At 39.8% G+C, this 26,230-nt stretch overlaps 1 protein-coding gene across 2 annotated transcripts in view; it reads left to right on the forward strand.

Moving 5' to 3' along the window:
- The window catches only part of LOC102074554 (cadherin-8), a 159,347-nt gene that overhangs the window by 98,100 nt on the left and 35,017 nt on the right, over window positions 1–26,230 (forward strand). For both annotated transcript variants that reach the window (XR_012582464.1, XM_074551089.1), the window contains exon 8: window positions 7,175–7,311. Coding sequence is in view for 1 of the 2 variants with exons in the window: in XM_074551089.1 (XP_074407190.1) it covers window positions 7,175–7,311 (137 nt within the window). In the remaining variant the exon portion in view is untranslated. The remainder of the gene's footprint in view (window positions 1–7,174; window positions 7,312–26,230) is intronic.

The raw sequence follows: 26,230 nt of genomic DNA on the forward strand, positions 1-26,230 counted from the left end.
TTTTAGATGATGCAGTTTATTTTTCTTACCTTCTACACAGGCAGGAAGGGTGAGTTAGGCTCACATCTTCACCACATGGTTCAGAAGGTCACAAGACCTTTAGTTACAGGACCTTTTAAAGAGTTATTGACCAATAAAACACTGCCAACAACGATATTTATGGTTTTGACCCAATCCTTAAATATTTCATCTTATGGGCTCATGGTACAGTGTGAGCTTTCTTAGCCAATCATGTTATAACACACAAACCTACAGCGTTGCATTCTAAACTCCTTGTTTACCTTTGTAACTACTCTTATTTTTCCTATATTTTAAACTCTAAACTTTTCCCTTTACCTAACGTGTCTGTGCTCTAAACTATGAATCCACATTTATGCTTCTGTCACCTAATTTTGGAAGCCATCTCCAAGTTCCTAGATCAAATCCTGCATTTAATTCTAAGCTTTGGCTTACAGGCCCCAAGTTCTGAGAATTCCCTGCATTTTGATTCCAACACTCAGTAATCCTTGTGGTCCCTTCCCACTCAGGATATCCTCTGATTCTGTAATTCTCATTCTTAAATCAGACTTTCAAGAGCAGATGACCACAGCATCAGCTGCCACAGATTCCTAAACAAAAATACCATAGAATGGCAGGGTTTGATCTGTCACAACTGAAGCAGTGGTTCCATCACTGATTTTCTTGCTGCTGCCCACTGATGTCTGTGAAAAAGACAAAAAAGATCCTCTGAGAGGAGTGTGAGACCAGCCTTGGTGACAGCAAATCTCTTCCTTGTGTTCCAGCTCCACAGCAATCTCTCTTTCAATGGAATCTCAGCTTCTACCCTGCTCTGTTTGCTCTTGCCTTGGTCCTGGCTCCTCTTCCTCTGCCTCCACCCCTGCTTCACTCTTACCTTGGCTGCTTTTCCACTCCTCTTCTGCTGCCCTGGAATTTTTGTTCTCACCTGCCTCAACCCCTTAATAATTCAGACCTTTTACAAACCTACCTCTGTTCTAAAACTTGGCCTTTTTATTCTATGCAAGCCCAAAAAAATAGATCTGAATAAAAGATTTATCTAGTTTCCCCTTTTTCATCATTTTATAAATCAAGAGACCTTCAAACTTCTAAAACCAAAAACTTTGTATTTGTAAACTGAATGAGAATGTTATTGCTCATCACGTCATATAAAAACACAACATACATGAAACAGAACTGGCCAAAATTCATTACATTAAAAAAAAAGGTAATTTATTGGTATGATTTATAAATTTTCTTTAAATAATAGATACAGTACTTTATAAGATTTAATATTTTCTAAAATATTGGCTTAATACTAATTAAGGAATATACAGAGCCCAGTTTTCTGTGCAACTTTTTTGCTCTTGCTTTCTTACCTGATTAATTCAGATTTATCTGGGAGAGCTCTAGAAAGCTCAAATTCTTCTGTGTTGTTTTTTTATTTTTTTGCATGTTTTTTGCATAAAAATATTTTAAGGACAGAAAAAAGTTAGTTATTCCACTATTAAAAGAGGGAAAATTCTAGTTGGAGACAACTAGGGAGCAGAAATACAATTCCTTTCCTTCCACTTTGGAACAAAATAGGAACCTGGCAGGTTCTAATAGAAACATACTGCAGCACTGGTTTTATTGATTGGAATGTACATTTCAGGTGTTAATTCTGTTATCGTATCACGTATATATGATGCAGATTTTATGCATATTTTCTGTGATACCAAAATATCAAATTTTAGTTTAAAATTTGAAAAATTACAGCAAGCTGTTCTAAAACTGATGGACTGTTTTTATGTTAGTGTTGCCTGGCCTTTTTAAATTCCGTTTCCCTCTCCCCTTTCAAAACAGAATTTTATTTCAAAACTACTTGTATTTCAAGGAAATTACATTTTTTTCAATAGATATCTGTTCTATCAATATTTAGCTTAGACAGAGCTACTGTGTACATTTGTTATAAAAACCCAGGCAGCACAAACAAAATATGAATCCCCTTCTGTGCTCCCAATACCACGTCTGCTTTGCATTAGTCTGATACACAAAGGCTCCACACATTCAGAGCATTGCAGTGCCACAAATGAAATCAAACTTGGATATCTCTGAAGGTGGGAAGAGTCTGGTAATTGAGTCAAAGGATAAAATGTTAAAGAATTTAGAAAAGTTATTATCAAATACAGCCTGGAAAGAAGCTTGTGCTCTAAGGGGAAGGTGTCCCTGCCCAAGGCAGAGGTTGGAATGAGAGGATCCTTTCCAAGCCAGACTATTCTATTGATTTCTTATTTCTCTTTTTTTTTAATTGTTCATCTTAATTTCTAACCAATTCACCAGTAGTTTGCTTTTAATGCTTGCTTCGAAAATATAAAGCATTGTCTGAACTTTTTCTCACTTGATCTAAAGGCACAAAGCTTCTCACAGGTTTACAAGCAGGTAAATAAATGGATTTTTGGGGCTGTCCTGTGTGGTGGTGTTCACAGAGGTCCCAGGACAAGGGAAGAGAGATGAGAATATTGACTCCATGTTTCACAAGGCTGATTTATTTTTTTATGATATATATTATATTAAAAGAAAATTATTATATTAAAAGAAAATTATATATTAAAAATATACTACAAGAAGAAAAGAAAGGATTTCATCAGAAGGCTAGCAAGGAATAGAAAGGAATGAATAACAAAAGCTTGTGACTCTCAAAGAGTCCAAGCCAGCTGACTGTGATTGGTCATTAATTAGAAACAACCAACACGGACCAATCAAAGATGCACCTGTTGCATTCCACAGCAGCAGATAATTATTGCTTTTCTTTTCCTCTGAGGCTTCTCAGCTTCTCAGGAGAAAAAGCAAAAGGATTTTTCATAAAGTATGTCCATGACAGTCCTGTGTAGATCCAGGAGCTGGAATCTGATGATCCTTGGAGTTAGGATATTCTGTGATTCTGTGATATTTTTTCTAATCCATCAGCTGTAAAATAAGTAACACAAGCTCCTTTTGATCCTTAGTTGCCATTGTGCAGGGCATGCTACTCAAGGGCCTCCTATTTTTAAGGCTGATGGTGAAAAGGCTTTACAGAGTTGGGTAATAATTACCAATAATTGTAACTTGTTGTGTTCCAGCCCAGTAATTCCAGGATTTTGTGTCAGGGCCACATCTGGATGCATGCTTCTCCTTTGGGGAAGGGGTCCAGTGAGTCCAGATGAGCTGTGAGGCTCTGGTGTGGGCAGGGTGGCTCATCCTAGGGACAGCTCCAGCCTGGGAATGTCGTCCCTTGCTGGCTCCCAGCTGTGGGTGGGCTCCAGGGCTGGCACACAGCTCTGGGCTCAAGGGCTGGCACACAGCTCTGAATTCCAGGGCTGGCACACAGCTGTGTGATCTCCAGAGCTGGCACCCAGCTGTGGGTGGGCTCCAGGGCTGGCACCCAGCTGTGGGTGGGCTCCAGGGCTGGCACACAGCTCTGGGCTCAAGGGCTGGCACACAGCTCTGAATTCCAGGGCTGGCACACAGCTGTGTGATCTCCAGAGCTGGCACCCAGCTGTGGCTCCAGGGCTGGCACACAGCTGTGGGTGGGCTCCAGGGCTGGCACACAGCTGTGGGTGGGCTTCAGGGCTGGCATAAAGCTGTGGCTCCAGGGCTGGCACACAGCTCTAGGCTCAAGGGCTGACACACAGCTGTGTGATCTCCAGAGCTGGCACCCAGCTGTGGCTCCAGGGCTGGCACACAGCTGTGGGTGGGCTTCAGGGCTGGCACACAGCTGTGATCTCCAGTCCCGGCACCCAGCTGTGGCTCCAGCAGTGCCCACTCCATGCCCCTGCTGTTACTTTATAAGGATGCTCTGTTCATGTGCAGTGAGTTATCTTGGATAAAGCATGATCCAGGCACATAGCAAGAAGCATGAGCAATAATGGTCCTTCCTATCCAGCTAGTGCCCTCCTATAAATCACTGCCCTTCAGTGCTTTCTCTGTGCAGAGATAAGATTCACTGGAGTTGGTTTTCCCCATTCCTTTCAGCAGAGATTTCATCTTTGGCAGCAGTTGATAATTTTCTTAATTCACAGCAGGCCTTAAAAAAACCAGACTCAATATTTTGTGGCTCCCCAATGGTGCAGTTGTTTATCTGTCACTAAGTACCCTGTCCAATCTGCCTGGCATTCATAGAAATGGAGATTTACCACTCCTGGGGTGTCAGTGCTGGGGTTCAAATCTCAGAAGAAGCAGAAAAAGAGAGTTTCTGCTCCTATTTACATTAGTGCAAATAATGAGTAGATCAAATAAAGTCATAACAGCAACAGTGCAAGAGCAGGACTGAGAATCCTTTCCAGGCTTCTGTTAAACCACTGTGGGGTTGTTCCTATAATTGCCATAGCAGACTCATAAACTAACCCAAACTTCCCAATAACCTCTGCTGGCTTTATAGCAATTTCAAAAGATATTATTTCCCAAGATATTATTTTCTCATTTTTAGAGAAATATATGTTTTATGTATGTTTTATGGATCTGACAATGCAGTCCCATTAAAAAGAGTTACAACATCATTATCATGAAAAGAAAAATGCAAATGTATTGTTAGTTTTCCCAGGTTTATGACACTGCAGATTTTATTATTTTGGTTTTGTAACAAATATTTATCACATTGAAATCAGGAGAGGTTGTTGTCTTGCAAAGACACTCAACTTATGTTAAAAATGTTTTCTCTTGAATTGCTAGGTTTGTGTTGTGAGTAAATACTGCTGGGATGAGATGAAATGTGATATAAGGAACTCAAAAATGTTTCACTCCCTCTTTTATAACTTCAAAACCTGCATGGTAGGAAGGCCGTGAGTGGAAGTTTAAGGAAGGATTGATCCTTAGAGAAAAACTGTTTTTCCTCAGTGGAATTTATGTCAAGCCCAGGTCAACTAAACACTGAATACCATATGAGCATTTCACATTTTATTTTGTTTGTGGACTGGGAAAATTCTTATATGTTTGGTAACAGTAGTGTCCTTTCAGCATCATTACATAAAACTCAAAAATGAAAAGACAGTTTTAAGTGATGGCTTCTTACAAAGAGCTGATTGCTGTCTTTTCTTGCATTTTCTTGAGTGAAATCTTAAACCTGTAAAAGACTGTAAGGTATTTTTTACTAACTTCACTAGTACCAGAATTTTACTTCTAATGCTTTAATTGGAACTAGGTAGACATCAAAATACAGTTAAGACCCATTTTCAAAAATGATTGCCTGAAGTTAAATACCTGCAGCTTTATTCTTCCACACAAATGACCTGCTTTTCAGAAATGCTGAGTTTAGTGCAGTTCCCATTGAACCATTGAGAACTGAGTATGTGGAGCTCACAATAAAATCAGTTTACTTCAATGTCCAAATACACATGCATATGTCCAGCTTGAGGCACAGATATTTGGAATTTGAGTTCATATTTTTGACTTCATATTTTTCTGATACTCTTCTTACCTAACTAGCAATTTCTCAATGAGTAGAAGTAGTTCTTCTGAGAGTTTAAAAAAATATATCTGACAAATCCCCATAAGCTGGGGTTTTCCTTCTTAAATCCATTACTTGTGAAGTACCTTTACCAGTGTGATCTGGTTAGCCTTGGACTCTGGCAATGCAGTATTTAAACACTTAAACTTTGAGATTTTGATAAATTTTCATCATTTAGAACTCTTTTTGAAAGTGAGCTGTATCTTCCAGAATGCATTGCACAAATAATCTAATTGCAATGCAACTTTCATTCTAAATATGAAAATATCTGATACTGAAATAAATAAAAAAAGGATGAACACAATAATCCTGAGCTTTGAAATCAGATGCTAATGCTGTGTCTATTAAAATCGATTGTGTTAGGCTGGAATGAGTTTGAGTTCATTGGAATATATTTATTGTAGTGTATAAAGGGACCTCCAAATCAGAATATTTTTTTGGAAATTGCTTCTGCTAAAGCACGAACCAGAATGGAATAGCTGATTTTCAGATAACTATGCCATTCTCACTGTAGTAAAATACATTCTTTTACTTATATTGGGGAATTTTAACGATGTGCTTGCAAAAGGTAGAAAAGTGATGAGAAAGTGACAGTCTGGAGTCACTTTTCTGGCCACTCCATAAAGTAATTGAGTGTGATACCTTATCCTAACTCTCCTAACTATTGTGAGTAATGTAATGTACTGTCTGTAATGCAGAACAGATGTAAAAACTGCCAGTGCATGCTGGTAGCTTCTGTAATACACAGCCACAAAGGCTTAAAAGGCTTTTGTATAAATCCACAATCAGGATTCAGTAAAACCCCTTGAAGTCAATTGCTGTTAAACGATATCAATAGTTTATCACCCAACTCTCTCTTTCCCTACCTTTCCTGTCAGGAAACTGAAGGCTCAATTTTGTCATTTAGTTTCTTTTCACGAGGAATTCATTAATAAAATAACTCTGTGCAAATGGACAAACATAAAAGCTTTCTGGAGATCTGGACCTGAGTTTTAAATCATCATCCTGCTTAATGCACCGTTGGAGCAATCCACTGCAGCTCTGGCTCCCTGCTTGGGCTGCAGAATTCACCTGGACATTCACATTTGCAAACTCTGACTGCCTGTCAGATGGAACTTGTTTGGTTAAACATCAGTGATGTCAACCCAGAGAAGAATCAAGCCTCCAGCATTTGCAGTGTTTTATAGAGAAAAATGGTGATTCACTGTGCTCTGCCCATGCAGCTGCTTGAACCATAAGCAAATAATGTGCTTGGTGAATCGTTCATGCTTCGTTAATCTGAAATTTATTGGTAAAATAATATTATTCAGCCCTTTTCTAAAATAACCACAAAGCCCACCACTTTTGTGGCTTAACGCATTACTGTTGAAATTATCATCAGTTACCGTGAAATACCATAGAAGCTGTCCAATAAATGTGATGGATTGTGTAATTAACTCTTGATCAGCACCGTTTTTCAGAGATGCTACCCAGTGAACCTGAGGGCACTTTACGACCTTCACACTGGGTATACAGCTAATTACTCCTTGGGCAATAATTATTAAGTTTTTTTAGCATCAGTTTGTCATTTTTGTCTTCTAAATTATTATGCTATTGAGCTTCTCAATCCATTTGGCTATAAAACTGCAGCTCTCAGAGGGCTCCCTAAATTGTCTGTGTGACTGTATGGATTACAGCAACTTCATTAAGTAGATTACAGGGATGTCTGTTTTGTAGGTTTTCCATTGATCGCCACACTGACCTTGAGAGACAGTTCAACATCAACGCAGAGGATGGGAAAATAACTCTGGCAACACCCCTGGACAGAGAAACCAGCACATGGCACAACATCACTATTGTAGCCACTGAAACCAGTAAGTGTTTGTGTACTCTGACTGTTCTGTTTGGTTTATAATTTATTTTAACAGGGCAAACTTTACATAATTCAGTAAAATTAAATGTATTGGGTGCTCGAATTAGAGAATTTTGAAAGAACGCTTAATTTTTGTGTAAGCTCCATTTCTTTTAGTTTTCACAACAGCATTTTTTTTCATTGAAAATGGCAATAGATGTTCTGAAGTGATAGATGAGTACATATGTACAAGGTATGCAAGGCAAATGTTAAAAAATGGTTTAAAAAGCCCAGACCAAAGCCTTATAATTAGCTCTATTAAGACAGAAAAAATTAAAGCTTTGCCATTGTAGAAGTAAATTGAAGGCTCAACCCAGACGTTCTTAATTCTGAGTGCTATTATGTTTCAGAGCCATAAATGATTAAGCACAGGGGTAATGTTGCATGAAAGGAGTGCTGTTGGATACATATGGATGAGTTTACTCACACCCAGCTCTCAACAAGAACTTGCATTGTTCAGGTCCACAGAGCCCTGGTGGCTGCTCTGCACACCTGAGTCAGGAGAGCTGCCCTGCCTGGCAATATGGGTCAGGGATTTTAATCAAGGAGAATTCTTAATTAATTTGGAGCTGCTGACAGGATCACACACGACAGTGTGATTTATTGTTCATATTAGCACTGTATTCTAGACAATGCATGTGACACAAGAGTATTGAGGCAAAGTGAAGCTGGGGCTGGCACCCTGTGCTGTGTCCTGAACTGGAACACAGACCCTGGAACCCTCTCTGTTCTGCACTCAGGGTGCAGCAGAACCCAGTGTGCACACAATGGAGCCAGCACTGTGGGAATATCTGTCTGCAGAGCCTGGTGACCAGGCTGCGCAGAGAGAACTGCCTGATGTCCTGTTTGCTTTTCCCCAGATCTCTGCTGTGAAGGATACAGCATAATGGTACAGAACATTTGAAGCTCAGTTTCATGGTACTGTAGCCATGGACATAATAAATTGGGGGACAAAATATGCTTATTTGGCCCATTTTTGTTGTCTAGTACCCTTCCTGAGGCACTTGTCAGCAATGAAGAGAGATGGGGAAGATTGATTTGGTGATCAGAACCCGAATTTATTGTGGACTACCAATGCTTATATACTGTTTTAGGGAGACTAGCAATGTTTACTACAATGATTAGGTTAAAATCACATACACAAAATTGTGCATATTACAACATCTATTGCTTGCAGAATTTAATGAATTTTTTCTTTATCTGGTAAACCAATCTGATTGAATCTTCTTTTAATCCTCAAAGTTCTCTTTGCTCTTGCCAAGGCATCCTGCTATCAAATCTCTTATGCCTACCAAGTCCAAAGTCCATTATCTGTCTTGTATCCCAATATCACATTATTGTGATTTCAAAGCTAAACTTATTAGGAAACCATGACACATGGGAAAGGTGGGTGTGGGTGTGAACTGAGCTCCCAACTTCCAATCCTTGTACCCTGTGTTGCTCTGACCCACCTCAGGAATTTGGGGATTTCATTGCCAGCAGTGCCCTGTCACTTGTGCCATCAAACAATACTTTGTTTAATCAAAATATTTAATTTAATCAAAGTATTCAAACAATACTTTGATTAAATTAGCAGAAATACTTTCTGCTTGCAGGGAAGCCATGCCACAGGGAAGAACATGAGAAGAGAAAGGAAGGTGTGGTTTCATCAGGCATACTTTTTCTACTTAATATCTAACCAGTTAATAATTTTAATATTTTTAAAGTAAAAATATATAAAATGTTCATACTAATTTTCTCAGATCATGAGATTTACCAACAGCATGGAAAGCAGAATTATTAGTTTGTGATCCAACACTCTCAGACGTTGGAATAATAAGATGTAAAGTGAAGTTATTTTACAATTTGTTTCCTCCAAAAAGTTAAAAAGGAGCAAGATAAAAGGAATAACTTTGCAAGACACTCCTCCAGTTCATTTTTATATCTCCTTTACATGTGTGTGTCAGAGCAAAGCTGCCAGAAGTGCACTTTACTAAGCCACACAAGCAGGAAGTCTGCTTGTTGCATTTTCAGTTTTTTGAAACATAATTATACTCGAGAATTTTGTAAGAAATCAGCCTTGTCATTAGACTTCATGGGAGCCTCAGCATCTACTGCTATTGTAAAATTGCCTCTTATCAGACTGGCTATGAAAATAATAATGCCAATCTTGTTCTAAGCATTTGTGTTCCTGCTGATGGCTTATTTTTGCATTCCTAATATAATTATTTGACATTTACATAAAACAAGGGCTTAATTTCATAGACTACTGTCCTTGCTTACTTAAGTGAAATTATTTTTAAGCTCCTCAAGCAGAAATTAAATTTGCTTATAGAACTGTCAAACAGGGGAAAATGGGCATTTTTAGATTTTTTTTTTCCAAGACAATAATAGACAAAATCTCTGTTGTAAAATAGCAGAAATCTGTTGGAGACAGACATAAGCAGCAAATGCAAATACAAAGTATGTCAGTACAATGCCTCCACTGACAGCCCTATTAATGGACTGCTGATCTCTCACAGGAAAATGAATATGTGGGAATTGTTCGTGCAGGAACATTTCCTCTTCCTGGGCTGGCTGCTTCCCAGGGCTTGTGCAAGACTCTCCTCTCCATCTGCAGTGCAATGACCAGGCCATTTAATTGCCATTAAATTTGCTTACTACTCATAAGCCATCATGCTGGATTTTTATTTCTTCATTCCCAGCATGGCAGATCCTAGATTATATGACTATGTCCTAATTTAGCCACACTTTCACAGATAAACACCAAATTTTGACAAACAATAATTCACTATTTCAGCTTTGTGATGGTAGGGTACCTGCATCTAAATTTGTTCTCTAAGCTGATTTAATTTTTGGCAGTTTCCTGCTTATCATCATGACAAAGTTATTTATTTGTATCATCACTTAGCCACTGTCTCAGGTAGGAGTTTTCCAAGGCAGGGTTGGTGTGGTTGAATGGAGCTCCTGCATTTTCACTGGAAATGGGGGTGAAGATCCTCAGGATCAGACTGGCTGATCTTTTTAAAACTGATCAGATTTAAAATGTGTGTGGATAATTTTTAACATTTTAAATCTTAATGCTCCAAAATATGAATTTAACTCTTTCATGTCTAGAAAAACAAGGAGGATGAAAGTGTGAGCCAGTGGGAAATGTGATTCCTCTATGTGTACCTGACAGGTGAAAACCAGTTGGAGGTTGTTTTGTGGGGTTTTCCATTTGGTTGGGTTTTGATTTAGAAGAAAGACATTTTCTGTTCTCATTCATAGGCAAGTGTCTGGCCAGTACTTGTTCAGACAAAATTCATGCTATTGGTGACAAATAGCATTACCATTGCATTGTGAGACTTGTGCAAAGTGAGACATTTTGGGTGGTGCTGTTCACTCCTTTACTTTCTCACTGCTGACAGATTCTTTAGAAGGAGCTTCTAGTTTTCTGCAGCCTTTGTTTTCAGGGAGTTGAAGTGGCCAGACAGACTGAAGAGCATCTGCCTTGAGTGGCTGTCCCTCAGACCTTTGCCCAGAATTTTGCATTGCCTTTACGTTTTGGTTCCCAAAATGCGTGGCCAGTGCCCAGGGTTTGCCTCCTGCTAAAATCCCAGTAACCACAGTGCCTTCCTCTTGTGTTGAGAGACACACCTGGTGCACGTATCTTGGTCTGCAAGCTGCAGCTTTATCTCTGGGAGCTCAGAGGGACAGGAGGATGCCACCTGTGACCCTTTGCATGCCAAGGGATCTGATGGCCTGGGGCACAGCTGGGTGAGGGACGCCCAGAGTCAGGGCAGGAGCCCAGGGCTCAGGAAGAAGAGCCAAAACCTCCCTGTGAAGGGATAAAAGGGCTGTGAAGGGATAAAAGCCCAGGGATAGAAGTCTTTGTGGGGGCCCTCCTCAGAGGCACAGACTCAGGCTGTGGCTGTGTTACTGTGAATAAATGGCTTTATGGAAAGAGAGATCTGAGACTCTGCTGGGGGAAACCTGGGCTGGAACCAGTGAGGAAACCTGCTCTGGCTGTGAGTGGGGTGTGGAGAGTCAGGAAGGTCCCAACAGTGACAGTTTAGGGTGGTGGGGATATCCTTGACAGAGAGTCCCATGAATGGTCACACTGGGAGGTTCCCCTTAATAGTTGCATGCCCACAAGAGTGAATTCTTTAATCTTTTTGTGGTTACTAGAGATTAACCCTTCAAAGAGCCATCTGTGGAAAAGAATGAACTGAATGAGATTATCACAGTACAGGTGATGTTTAGGTGATACAGATGATATTCAGGTGCTGGTTTCAATATTTCAGATTTAGTTACACATTTTCTTTTAAACTCTTTCTGCGGCTTTGGTCCTCTCAACTGCTACCCTTAAATTTGTCTACTCCTAAATATCTTTTGCACATTTTTCCTATTGTGTGATTTCTTACATCTCTTTCTTATGGGATCAAATTAATTTTTGCTCCTTTGTTGCTTAACTTTTCTCCTTGCTCATCTCCTCTGTGCTGAATTCTGCCATATGGATTTTCAAGAGAAGATAATATTAGAAAGAGCCTTGACATCTTTGAAAGATGCCTCTGAAGTGCAGGCTTAGGGTGTGCAGAAGAAATACACTCATGGCAAGGGCAAGACTCAAAGCTATTGAACCTGTGAATTGATTCTTAACTTTCCTTTCTACGTTGCCATTCACCAAGTTTACCCTGTGAATGGAAAGGAGCAGGAATATCAAGGTGATGACAGGCTGGAGGAAGCATGTCCACTGTAAAATGATTTCCTGAGAATGAATCTTTGTGCTCTGTGGATATAAAGGGTGAACATTGTCACTGGCTCTGGACTTTAAACACTGACCTAATGAGATTTCTCATTAGTTTGTGGTGTAGCTGAGACTTACATGGACTTAAAGTCATAGCTGAGGTTGGGAGGTTTATTTTAAATTTAAATGCTTGAGAGAGGGGTGAATGTAGACTTGCTCTATAAGTCAGGGTTGATAGTGCTGCTCATGTGTTTGAGCTCTCTGGAGCTGTATCCTGAACAGGAAAGGAATCTGGGGGCATCTGCAAGGGTTTTTTGACAGCCTGAATTGCAGTGCAGTAAGAATGAATGATTAAATTACAGACGTCTCTTTTGGTGCATCTTTTTTGTGTGTACAAAGGCTCATCACATCTTTGGTTCTTTGCTACTTGCTTGAAATGAATTTTCTACCATTCAGTAAAATCTGGTGAAGTCAGGATCCTAACAGTCAGATGCGATCCATTCTCCTGAACCCCAAAAACATTTTTTTTCTGTGTAGATTACAATTATAGCTATAACTCCTGCTCCCATTGACATGCTTGTGTTGCTGCCATTAACTGGCTGCCAATTTTTCTGGGCAGTGAAGCAGAGCAGGGTTCAGGCTGGGCTTAACCTCCTCAGTATTCTCCCCGTTTCTTGCACAGGTTTTTGCAGCACTTACCACATTCCGTGTTGTCAATGCTAGTCAGAGGAAAAGAAAATCAAATAGCCATGACTTATTTATTAGACCATTTTTTCCTACAGATTCTGAATGGAGCTCAGAATCACTGATCATTCAAGAGATCAGATTGCCAGATGTGGATAAGGCATGTAATAATTAAACTCTGTCCTCTTTCTGCCTCCAGCTCCATGGATTTCCATTTCCATTTTCGAATGGCTGGAACAGCCACCTTGCAGATACTTCCTAGCACCCTCACAATGTGGGACATTAATATCAGGGAAATGCCCTTCATTGCTGGTTAATTGATATAACAACAGCAGTAAGAAATGCAGAACTGGTGTAGTTTGAAACCAAAGCAAAGACTTATGTAAGAGAAGCTGGTTTAACTTAGCCTAGAAAGAAATTTATTAGCAATAGAATTTGACTGCACAACATTCCTCGGATTTAAATATGAATATCCTGATATTTGCATATTCATCCCTCCAAAACTGAAGCTGAGATCTGCTTGAGATAGAGTATTCTAGTGAATTCTTTGGAAACAAAATATACTGCAATGCCTTCATTATTAGCAATGCTTATCTGAAATTCTCTTTTAAAAAGTGAGGTAATCTTTTTCCCCAGAATATGTGTATTACATAGTTTAGCTGCCTTGAATAATACCATAGATTTCTACAAGTAAAGCCTTCTAAATATATTCCACTTGGCCAGCTCAGATTTGTGACAAACACATCAATAAATAACGGAAAGCCTGGCTCATTATCTCTAAAGACAGCTAAATGATGATCCCTTTAAAGTCCCCAAGCTGCCTTTCACTCCATGTAGCACTGAGTGGACTACTCAAGGTTTATATTTTCCTCTGAGCTGTGTTATGATTATTTGCAGCACTGGATTCTTCTCCCTCTTAGGCTAGATATTAGGGAGGAATTGTTCCCTGGCACAGGTGCCCAGAGCAGCTGGGGCTGCCCCTGGATCCCTGGCAGTGCCCAAGGCCAGGCTGGACACTGGGGCTGGAGCAGCCTGGGACAGTGGGAGGTGTCCCTGCCATGGCAGGGGGTGGGAGAAGATTATTTTTAGGTTCTTCCAACCCAAACCACTGTGGGATCTTGTGATCCTCACACTCTGCACATCACACTCCCAGACACACAACAGAGCAGTCCTCTAGGGAATCCCAAAGCCAGTGGGACAGGATAATTCTTGTAGCCTGGAGCTGTGCTTTCAGCCAAGGTTTAAATCACTGAATGAAGGGTTTAAATGGAATTTCTGCTGTCCTTATTCTGCAGGCACTGCAGTCACAGAGATGTTATTTTCAGTGGGATTGACTGCTTGATCAAAGGGTTCATTGCAGCTCAGCCCAATGTGCCAAGCAAGCATCACTCCCATGGCAGCCTCAGCCCCCTGCCCAAGGGCTGGGCAAAGCACCAGAGCTGCCACAACAAGTAGAAATTCTCCTCAATAATTATACAAAGCAAGAGGTGAAAATCTAGACAAGATCTTGAAATGTAAATGGTGATTTGACCACAATAAATACTTTCTAGGCCCAGAGCAGAGGCATCTCAAGGACAAAGCTGTGGATTCTGACACAGGTAATTACCCACACCAACAGCATTCTTTGGAAATGAAGAAGTATGAGGCAATTTTGTCACCTAATGGGAAAGGGCATAAAGCCAGAAAGGCTCTATATGGTTTACTAAGAACATAAATAGAGTAATTGAATCATCACCCAGCACAGGCACTGCTAAAGTTATCTATAGTGTGTATTCCTTTAAAAAATGCAAGGACACTAATTAAAAAGGAAGAGAGACATATTTCTTCAGAACAAGCCTTCAGCTACAATGTACTTTTTAATGACACGAACACCTTTGCTTTCATTATGCTTTCATTTAATTAATTTTATTTAGCCTTTTATGGTAAAAATAACTATAGGCATTATTAGCAATAATTCTAACATTTTAGAGAGTTGCTTTGGTACCTCATATAATTATCTCTAACTTAGGGCTGAGTAAATTTCAGTAAGTTTGAGAAAGAGAAGGAAATAAGCCTTTATGGAGGTTTAAACAAGAGAAGCTCAGGAATATTAACCTTTTCTGCTTGACCCTTTTTGCTCTGGTTTAGTGGAAATTAAACTATATAATCCATCATTTTTACACTGAAACACAGAATTTGCCAAGGTGTTTTTTATCCTTTTGCACATAACTAGAAGGTTACACAGAGCTCCTCAGAACCTAAGGGGTCACAGAAGGTTTGCCATTGGGCAGGGGAGGGCTGGTGCATCTTGTCAAGGCAGCTTTCAGCCGTGAAAGTGTGCTCAAACACAGCACAGATTTTCCCATTAGTGTTTCACACAGCTCAAGAGTAGCAGGAGAAGTGATCCACGTGGATAATAGTATGGGAGGGGCCATATTATGAGGAAATACAAATGGGAAAGGAGTGTGCTTGTGAAAAAATCTCTGTGTGAAGTGGTCTCAGTAGTTCAGGAGCAAGCACTAAAATTCAGGTATTGGGTGCTGAGTAGAAGCTTGGAGACCTCTGATTCCAGAGGGAGGCATGGAAAGCAGCTGTGAACAAAGCATCTGACTAATTCAGTAAAAAAAAAACACCCAAAAAAGGTCAAACTAAATAGTGAACATCATTATGACAAGGAAAAGGAGAGAGAGATTTGCAGTAACAGTCTAAATTATACTTCTGTTTTCTGGGCATTATAAATCCAGGTTGGACAACTGAGTTCTAGATTGGTAAATACGATTTTGTAAAATTGTACAGGAGTTGGAACACTGTTCAAAGCTTAAAGCACAAAAGGTTGGGGCATTAGGCGGTGTTTTAGAAGGAAATGAGGTTTCCTGGGGCATAAAGCAGAGAGATATTCAGGTAAGGAATGCAAGCAGAAATGTACATAACTAATTAGCGCACAGAATATTTATTATTTACTTGGAGGAAATTTAGAGGCTGAGCATACAGATATATAGCTGATATATGTGTTATATAGCTGATATATAGATAATAGCTGATATATAGATATATGTTATATTACCAAAGTGCATCTTTACCCTGATCAGCTACTAACTGGCTATCCTCACTTTGAACATTTGAATTAGGAGTTCTAAAGGAAATAAGATGAATCTTAGAAATACTGTGTGGAATTCACCTCATTTGAGAACCTGAGTTCATCAGTGCTGAGCAGATTGGGATTATCTGAAATCTCCACTGGTTTTTCTGCATGAGGGCAGGTCAGAGTAGGGGTTTGTAACTCAGTATAATTTCAGTCAATCTTCTTAAAGCACATTTCTGTCTGGAATAAACTCTGAGCAGCATGCTCTGAGCTTCTGGCAAAGGTGCAGGGCAGGGAAGAATGGAACTATTTTCTCTCTGAAAAACAAAGGAAATGGCATTTTTAAAGGTGATTTGCTAAAGAGGTCTTTTTTTTGGTTATTGCTGAAGGTATGCAGGTAAGAAGGTTTGATGCTGAACTCCTAGTACCTGATTCATATCCAGGATATCCAGCAATATTTTATCTGTGAAGGAAACATAAGATTAATTAAATGGTACTGTTAAGAAAATCAGTTTCAGAAAGCAATATGAGCTCTAAAAGTAATGACATTTAAATGCTTCTATAATAAATTCTGCTTTAATAAAAATCTTTATTAAAGCATTTTGATGTTTTTTCTATGAGTAAGGGAAGGATTTCATTTGAGCTATAAATTATTTTACTTCAATCATGAAATCATTTCAAATAAAAAGCCCCAAATATTCCAGACAACTCATCCTCAATCAGTCTGCTTATTGTTATTATTATTACTGCTAGTCATTAGAAAATGTCATAGCTAATTATAATTGACAATAAGACCTTGCATATCTAAGTCAATATTTTTATAAGATTTTAATATGCATGAGGTATTAGCGTATTAATAATATAATTGCTCTAAAGTGTGGGACAGATTCCTGACTGTTTTATGGCAGCACAACTCCCTTGGCTAAGCTAGAATTGAGAAACACAGCAGCAACTCATGTCCTGGTACATTTGTTGTGTCTTAAATTTTTTTCAGTCAATTTCTTTTCCTGCTTGTCTACTGCCTTATTTTTAAGTCAAATTCTTTTCTGTCATTCAAGGACACCATATTATTTTCTGGATTTTTCCCCCCATTGTTATATTTAGATATTAAAACCTGTTGCTACCTCACAGCAATTTAAGGCATTACAGTGCCTCTGAAAACCTGGAATCCTAATTAGGTTTCTGGTGCTTTGATCCACAAAAGTACAGATGCAGTGGCATTTCATCACACTGTTATTATTCTAGAGTGTATAATGAAAGAATCAGAAAGATGATTCTGAGGTTCTTTGTTTTCCTAACTGTTTTCCTTCCTAGTAGTGCATGCCACAAGGAAATGGAAAGCCTTCACTCAAAAATTTTAGTAGCCTCTTTAGCTGAAATGCTGGATCTGCAGAGCATTCTTCCTTCTTGGAGATTCTTCCAGAGATCTCAGATGTTGTTTTTCTAGTGCTCAGTCTTGACATTAGGTATCATTTTCCCATTTGCTTCACGTTTGTTTGTTTGTTTGATTTGCATTTTTTTTCCTTTTGCACAAAAATCTAACTGTACAACTTCAAATATTTCTAGGTTGCCATTTCTTGTAGTTGTTAATAAGTGTACTGCTAGTAAGTGCTAAAACTTTAGCTGTATTTTTAATTTTGCACTTGTAATGATTCCCCACTTCAGTACATAGCACAGCTAATTTACTGAGTGTGACATAACTGCAAAGTTCCTCCTGACTTGTGTCCTCGTTAGAGATAAATAAGGCTCAATTAGACAGTGCTTTATCACAAATACAGGTTGTTTTCTCCCAGAAGTTGTTTCAATTTGGTCTCTGGATAGATGTGTGGGTGGAAGGAAATCAGCAGTGTTGGCTTTTTTATTGTTTTCCCTTAAGGATTTACTTAGGATCAGTGAACAATCTGGAATTGCTTCATTGTCATAAACCTGATATGACTTCAGCAGCTTCCAATACAGCCCTCTCAAGCAGCTCTACTAATACTTTATTTTGAATTATGTATTTGTTTACTCATATTGATGTGTCACATATATCTTTATTATGTGTCACTGTGAATATAAACCTCACTGTGGTCAGAATTAGATATGCAGAGCAGCCTCTAAGAACATGCTGTTTGCATCCAGAGCGTCTGCCAAGAGAAAAGGGCCCATAATTCTTACTCAAATATTGCAAAGATGTTACAATTTCTAATTAGGATACTCATTCCAACTCTTTCCAAGTCCCATCCCATCCATTTGTTCCCATTGTTTTCATAGCCCACTTTTCTCTCCTCCTACGTATTCCCAGCATTCACAGAATCCCAGGATCTCTGGGGTTGGAAAATCCCTGCCAGGCTGTGGAGTCCCAGCTGTGCCCGATGCCCACCTTGTCCCCAGCCCAGAGCCCTGAGTGCCACCTCCAGCCCTTCCCGGGACACCTGCAGGGATGGGCACTGCAAAGCTCCCTGGGCAGCCCCTGCCAAGGCCTGAGCAGCCTTTCCATGGGCAAATTCCTGCTGGTGCCCACCCTGAGCCCAGCCTGAGGCCATTCCCTCTGCTCCTGTCCCTGTTCCTGGGAGCACAGCCCGGCCCCCGGCTGTCCCCTCCTGGCAGGGAGTTGTGCAGAGCCACAAGGGCCCCCTGAGCCTCCTTTGCTCCAGGCTGAGCCCCTTCCCAGCTCCCTCAGCCCCTGCTGGGGCTCCAGCCCCTTGCCCAGCTCCGTTCCCTGCCCTGGACACGCTGCAGCCCCTGCAGGGCCCTGGTGGCCATGACAGGCCCAGCAGTGGCCGCAGCCCTCGGGGTCCCTCAGCAGGGCCAGCCCAGGGGCTGGGCCCTGCCCTGGGCCTGCTGCCACCCCAGGGCTGGCACAGCCCAGGTGCCACTGGCCCCTGGCACTGCTGCCTTTGTGCCCAGCCCTGTCACAGCACCCCCAGGGCCTTTGCCACCAGCAGCTTTGCAGCCCCTCTTTGCCAGCCCAGCTCCATGGGCTTGGGGTGACCCCAGGGCAGGAGCTGGCACTTGGCCCAGCTGTCCCTCAGCCCATGGACCCAGCCTGGCCAGATCCCTCTGCAGTGCCTTCCTGCCCTCCAGCAGATCCACACTCCCACCCAACCTGATGTTAGCTGCAAACTGCCTGAGGATGCCCCCACTTCCCTCATCCAGATGATCCATAAAGACCCTGAACAGTACTGGGCCCAACAGTGAGCTCTGGGGGACACCCCTGGTGCCTGGCATCAGCTGCATGCACCATTTCTGGGTCAGGCCATCAGCCAGAGAAGGTGCACCTGTCCAAGCCATGTGCTGCAGCATCTCCAGAGGAATGCCATGGCAGCCTCCAAATCCCTCTCTGGTGCAATAGGAGTGTTCCATGTAATGAGCACTCCTGTTATGCAGTACATGGAGCAACTCCTGTCTTTTTTGGCATTTATTTCTTGGAGCTAATGCCATTGAATAGGAAGCGGTGACACCAAGGTGGAATTTTCAAAACGTATGTGTTGGGATTAAAGACAAACCACCATTCAGAGTCATTTGGAATAACCAGAAAGTATTGAGTTTTGGAGTTGCTGAGTTTTTGGTAGGATGGCACGAGGGGTGGTGTGGCTGCATTTCTCTTCACAGAGAAAAACAAGGCACAACTTCCCAAGGATATTTTCTGGGAATCACGGTGAGGAACCTCAGAAGGAAAAAACAATTCTTATCTCAATTGCTTCTCCTGTGCTTGTGCACAAGTGGAATGCATTGTGCAAGATTGTTTACCTGAAGGGAATTGGTAATTGGATTCTGGTGTGAGTGTTTTGATTCACTGACCAATTGAATCCAGGTATGAATGTCAGGACTGTTGGCTGACAGTCACAAGATTTGGTTGAGTGCTTGTGCAGTTTCAGTTTAGATGTAGTGTAATATAGTATAGAATAATATAGTATAAAGTAATCAATTAGCCTTCTGATATCAATGGAGTCAGATGCAGCATTTCTCCTGCAAGTCGGAGGACACCTGCTTTGCAATAGCGTGGGAGTTGTCTTTGCTTCCCAATCCTCTCCAGCCCCAAGGTGGATATGAATTTATTTCAGCATCCTCTGCTCCCTCCAGGATAAACTTAGAGCTTGCTCAGTGTGGCCCATGTTCTCATTCTCATTGCAGCAGAGGATAACTTCTCCTCTCTTATCATGCTCAGCTAAATCTAAATAGAACAGGATCTTTTGATTTTTTCCTTATAGCCAGGGTTGTGGTAGAAGAGGCCCTTTTCACATTTGTGAACTACATTTGAGGGAATGTTTTGCTTTTCTGATCTAGTCTCTCCTTTCCAAGCCCTTTTGATCTGTCTGTGCACTGAGACAAGGAAATATCATGCAAATACACCAAGTGAAATAAGATACTTTTGCAGAAAATTACAAACCTTTCCCGGTTTTGCAAATGGATCTTACAATTCACAGAGTATCAGAGGTAATTACAGAGTAACTATTTGTGAGGCTGCTGAATAACTGCATTTCTTCATGGCATGAAAAATAGCAGAGAGGTTGCATTGGAATGGCAAATTATAGCCTGACCTCAGATAAGCAAAATGAGGGCTAACTGATTCTATCAGTATGCATTGTACCTGTAAAAAAGGAATAGGCTCCCTTTTTAAAATTTATTATCAAGTTTTATAAATCAGTGTTGATCCTTTGAAGTTAACAAAGTACCCAGTTGAAATCCCTGGTTTAATTTAAAATATATTTTTATTTGGAATTCTAAATTATTTCAAATGCAGTAAATAATTCAGTATTGCTACTTACAGCGGCAAGCAAAGAGCTGAGTGCAGGGCTAGGTGGAATATCACTTATAAAAAAATTGGTCTTTTTGCAGGCATGTCTCCGTTTTCTGCATAATTTAGGTAATTGATTCACCTGATTTTCTGGGTTATATGAAATAATTTTAATGTCTTATGTGTACTTATGTACCAAAAAAAAATTCCACAGAAAAAGAAAGTGAGTGAAAACAGGACCGGAAGGATATGGTGTATTTAATTAGCATTTTCTGGCATGGTTTGTGCCATGTATCAAAGAAATTTTTAATCTTTATTTCTTGTTATCAAAGAAATTTTAGTCTTTTTTTTTTTGTTTTGGTATTGTCAGCAACTTGAAAGTAAAATCAGTCCTTTAGTCCCAAGTGATACATTTCATATGTTGAATAAAGACAGGTGAGTGTGGTCTTCCTGAGTCACCTCTTTACAGATGGAATTGCTGAGCTTTGGGAACCTCTTAACTCCAAACCCAGCTCTGAAGAGGTGGATGATATGAAGCCACTTCTTGGTTAAACTTGTGACAGTCTCTTGGTGAGGAGATAGAAACAGAGTGTGACAAAGCTTTGCTCTTGCCTCATTCATCCTTCTGGAGCCCACAACAAATACACCCAGGGAGCTGGAGGAAGGAGACAAAACTTCTCAACTCTGTTATTATTTTTCTCCCAAAGAATGACTGAAGGAACAAACCTGAGAAATATGTTCCACATCCTTTCCTTTCCGCGCCCCTCCCACACACATATACACACAGACACTCGCCACAATCTGTGCTGCTCCGGCGAGTTCCATGTGCTAAAGAAATACAAATTGAATAATAATTAGGAGGTGGTGTTTGTTTCTTGTCTTAGCACCTTGTACAGGAACCTTCCTGGTGATATGTACTGATTTGTTTATATTGCTGTTTCAATAATCCATGACTTCTCATCCTCTAAAAAGACAATAATTTCAATGGGGAATCGAAATCTTCCTGGTGAGCAGTTCTGTCTGGGTTTTTAGTTTGTTGTTTGAATTCTGTCCTAGCTCAGAAATAGCTTGTGTTCTGGTATTTTTAAGAGAAATGCTGGCAATTACTGCTGTCTTCCTGACAATTTTGGAGTGGGTTTCAGGCACTCAGCCTCTCTTGAATCAGATCATTACCCAATGCTGCAGACAAATGAGCCCAGAATTTGCTGCACTATGTGATTTCTGGAGTTAAGCTTCAACATAAATAAAACCTCACTTTCACAATAGCATCTGTGTATCTAAGGATTCTGTAAGTCAGATTTGTCAGTTTTATATGACAGAAAGATTGTTGTAAGCTGTGGCATTCTAGAAGCAAAGGATTGCCTAAAGAAAACAACAACATAAACTCTAACAGGAGAAATAAACTTGTCCTGTGGATTATCTTAATAAAGTCATCAGATAAAACTTTGATGAAGTCATGGGAATTGGATCTGTTAAAATACAACTTAATAACTTTGAAACATAAGGGATGTAAACCAAGCACTGTTGTTTTTATTAATTCAGTGTTTCAGATTTTGTTTTGATTTCTTTGTTAGAACTAGGTCTTCCACTACTTCTAATTTAAAATATTATTATTGTAGAAATTTCATTGAATCAGAGAAGCATGAAATAACCATTTCCAAACCATGTGGTGGTGATGATGATGATAATAATAATCGTAGTAGTAGTAGTAGTAATAATAATAATTATGCCATTTTCTAGGAATCTCATTTCTGTTCAGGTAAATTTTAGGTAAAATGCAAGACAGCTAATGATTTTTTTATAGAAAATGTTGAAGTGATTTTGGATTTTTTAATTACCTAAAGGAAAACTGAACTAAACTGGATTCCTTTGGGTTAAAAAAATTATAAACTTAATTTTGGGCCACAATAATTCTCTTTATCTCAAAAAGCATTTTATCAGTCAAAGGAAGACAGGGGAAAGTGTTTTAAGCAAGTTTCTGAAGTCTTTGTTTATGGGAGTTGAAAAGCTGTATTTTATTTTGTTAGTTGTGGTACAAGACCAAAAATAATATTTATAAGCTCTAGTTACTCCTTGAAACTCTTGCTGTGTGCAGTAACAATGTTGACAAAACTCAGTGCTTTGTAATACAAATTTCCTACAATACAGGCACATCTCAGCTCTGTAGGATTTTTTCCAGGAAGGACAAAAAGTGTTGATCCCAATAACAAGCAGTAAAAAATGAGGCTTTAGCCTCCAAAAGTTCGGGTTTGAAGACACTAAGTTACTTGATAATGTTTCTTTGGTTTTTGTTTGTTTGCTTTAATTTGACTTTGGTTATTTGACCTGCCTCATCATTTTGGTATCAAACTCTACAGCATTTTTAAACCCTGAGCTGGTTTCAGTGGATTACTCAGAGGAGTACCAGCAAGTTGGGTATTTCAACTTGAATGTTGAACATTGAATGTTCCAGTAGAGTCTTGTGAACTGGGGAGAAAGCAGAAGACCTTTTTAGGTCCTTATAATCCTTGGGAACATTTCAATATACATTTCTAAACCCAGGTGGATTTTCCATAATTTTTGGAAGTTTATTTATCAACCCAAACTAAGTTCCAGTAGTTATTTTTGCATTGAGTCTTCCTTTCCTTGGATCTGTCTAGTGTGTTCTGTGCTCATCTAGGAACAGAGTGATGTCCTCAGATTACTAAGTCTTTCTGGGCAGCCCTAGCTTGAAAAGATTTTTATTTAATTAGTCTAGTGGAAATTTTGTCAATATTTTTCAATCTTGCACCTCAGAGCATTAAATTTTCAAACAAAGCTGCTGTTTCTTAAGAGACAGCCCTAATGATACTTTTATATTGCAAAATTCAAGGTAGGTCTTTTCAAACTGTGCATCACAATAAATACAGGTGATAAAGATTTAAAAATCTGGTTAGTTTGTTAGAGAGTCTCTAACTTTACCCTTTTTTATGTTTTTGCATAAAATAACAGATTGGAAGTTAAGCAGTCAGTCTAGCTGTCCACCTGGTGCACGCAAGAAGATCCAGTCTCCCTTAAATCTACTGACTGAGGGGTTTATTGGGCAGAAACCCAAACTAAACAAAAACCCACGCAGCAATTAAGCTCAGTTTTGTTCCTAGCTCAGAAAGAACTGACTGTCCATTCATACAAATGAGGAAAAGTTCTGAACGTTGAATACTAACGAGGGAGACACCCAAGGGCCTGAAGGGCAGTGACCATGCAGATGGGGCGGGTTGTGACCAGCCTGAATCCACTCCAATCCCTTCCTTCTCCTAGTTCAAGCATTTGGGGCATTGCCAGCAGGTCTGGGTTTAAGCTTGGACATCCTCTGTTCGTGTTCCAGCAACAAGAGTCTGCAGACATGAAACGTATGGAGAGGAACAGATGGAACTGTTCCATCCTGATGGTGTTTTCAACCTGGGTTTGTTTAGAGAGGACTCACTAATGTGTCTGAATAGGTGTGCTCAGGGTGGGGGAAAATACTTAGCACAAAGTGGAATTTCCCTGGTGTTGGGGAAGATGAAACAAGAAAGCCTTATAAATATGATTAACTGGCGAAAGATTTTGAGAGTATGGAAACTATAAGTGAGATTGAAATGAAAGCAAGCTTTGAGATACCTCACTTACTGAACAACTGGAAAACAATGGTGTGGGTGGATGAAGGTAGTCCCCTTTTGATGAAACAACACCCTCTGCCTGCAGACAGGCCCAAGGGTCAGAGCAGACCCTACAGCCTGGCAGAAGGGGCCCAAGAGGAGTTTTTAGGGTTTAAAATGTAACACAGTATGGTAATGTAATGATTCTTATAGGCTGTATGTAAATGCTATAGGATTTGTGTATTGTACTAGATTGGTTAGTGAGAATTAGAGTATTCAACACAGAAGAAGATTTATTGTATTGTAACGGGAACTTTGCTCTCTTACTCTCTTTTCTTTTACGCTCTTACCCTCTCATCCTCTCTCTCTCTCTCTCTCATCCTCTTTCCCACTCTCTTTACTTCTCTGGGGCCTGCTCTGAGCTGTGCCTGGCAGCTCCCAGCTGGGCCCTGCACTCAGGCCCTTTGCAATAAACCACAAGTTCCATGACCTGGCTTCACAGATCTCTCATCTCCATCCATCCTGACCATCCTTCCCCCATCACTCCTACACCCTGGGAAATTTGGGATGGCAAAATAATGCAGTGTATTCAGGGTGGTGGGCAATACAAGCTGTAGACACATTTCCATCTCTCTCTCTTTCTCAACAACAAATTTCACCACAGTCACAGGAACCCTAAAAGGCAGTGGATATCCCCTTGTTTGGAGATTTCCAAACCAGCTGAGTCTCTCTTGTGTTTAGTAAATTAATTTTTTAAATGAATTCTCATCAAATTTCTAATTATAATATCTTTAAATTTAATGTTTGTATTTCTGATGAAAGACAAACATTTTGGGGGCAGTCACAAGGGACATGAATAATTTCTTTAGAAGCTTATCTAATTAATTACATTTCTCTGTAATGTCTTTAAAATTTGAACTGCCATCATTTCATTAATTTAGATAAAAGTAAATCTTTAGTGTTTAAATATGACACTAGTGCTGAGAATTCTGATAAGCTTGAGATTCATTGTCTGTAGTTTTATTAAGTGAAGATAAAAAAAGTGTTTAAAATGTTTGGAATATGATTTGCATATTAGGTTTTATTTGGTTTCAAATACATCATTATTTCATGCCATAAGTGCTCTCCTCACCTGTTAGTAAGAAAGATCATAAGATGCAAAGTAATATAAATATTGCTCATGTAATATTTTGGTGGGTGTTTCCTTTTCTTCTTTAATATTCTTTCCATATTAAAACTTTTGGCTCCTTAAGATGGAAAACATTGAAATCCTGATGTGTGGTGATCTTCCATGTCCTGTCCAGGAGGAATTTTGATATTTCAGACAATCCCAGAGATAGAAAGTATCTTATAGCACTGGTGTATTTGAGTTTGCATTTTTTAAATTGTTATTTTTATTCCATTTCAATGTCAGTAGAGCAATTGAAATTTGCACATTTAGATGTATGGGTGGAGCCTCCCATCTTGTGGATGTCTTTAGCACACAAGGAGGAAACAGGGCTGTAAAATATCAGGTTTGATTAGAATTAACAGAATTAATCCTGATGGAAACCATAAAACCCACAGTGTATATGGTGATTCTGCCTTTATTAATCTCTCCTATTTGTAGGGCTGCCACCAGTTGGTCCCTGAGCACTGGTGGGGCCTGATCTTCTTGTACTTTGTAGTCATTTGTACTGAGAAGTGCACGGAATATTGAGATTTGTCATTGCTGATGATACAAATGAGGTATAATACCATCACTGGAAAATGATATTCACCAGGAGATGGACTTTGACACTGGGGTTGAGGTACCTGTGGAGGTGTGCATGTGCTGTGGAACAGTTTATCAAACTCTCCAAATCAGCTGGTGACCTCAGTTTCAACTTAAATTCATGGGCTTGCTCCTTGGGGAAAAATAATTTAAAATATTTATAAGTAGTCTCTGAGCAAATTAACGATGCTGAATTGAGGGAAAGACACAGGCAGCTGCCTCTGAAAGCTGTTCAAAGTAGATGAAAACTGTTGGTTTAGCTTTTCTTGCCTTACAGCTCATTCTACTCTTCACAGTGATAAGCAATTTTATGCAAAATAGCTCTATATTATAAATAATGAGTTGTTACTTCAGTGAAA

The sequence above is a fragment of the Zonotrichia albicollis genome, chromosome 13 (genome assembly GCF_047830755.1).
Source record: "Zonotrichia albicollis isolate bZonAlb1 chromosome 13, bZonAlb1.hap1, whole genome shotgun sequence".
In the NCBI taxonomy this organism is placed as follows: domain Eukaryota; kingdom Metazoa; phylum Chordata; class Aves; order Passeriformes; family Passerellidae; genus Zonotrichia; species Zonotrichia albicollis.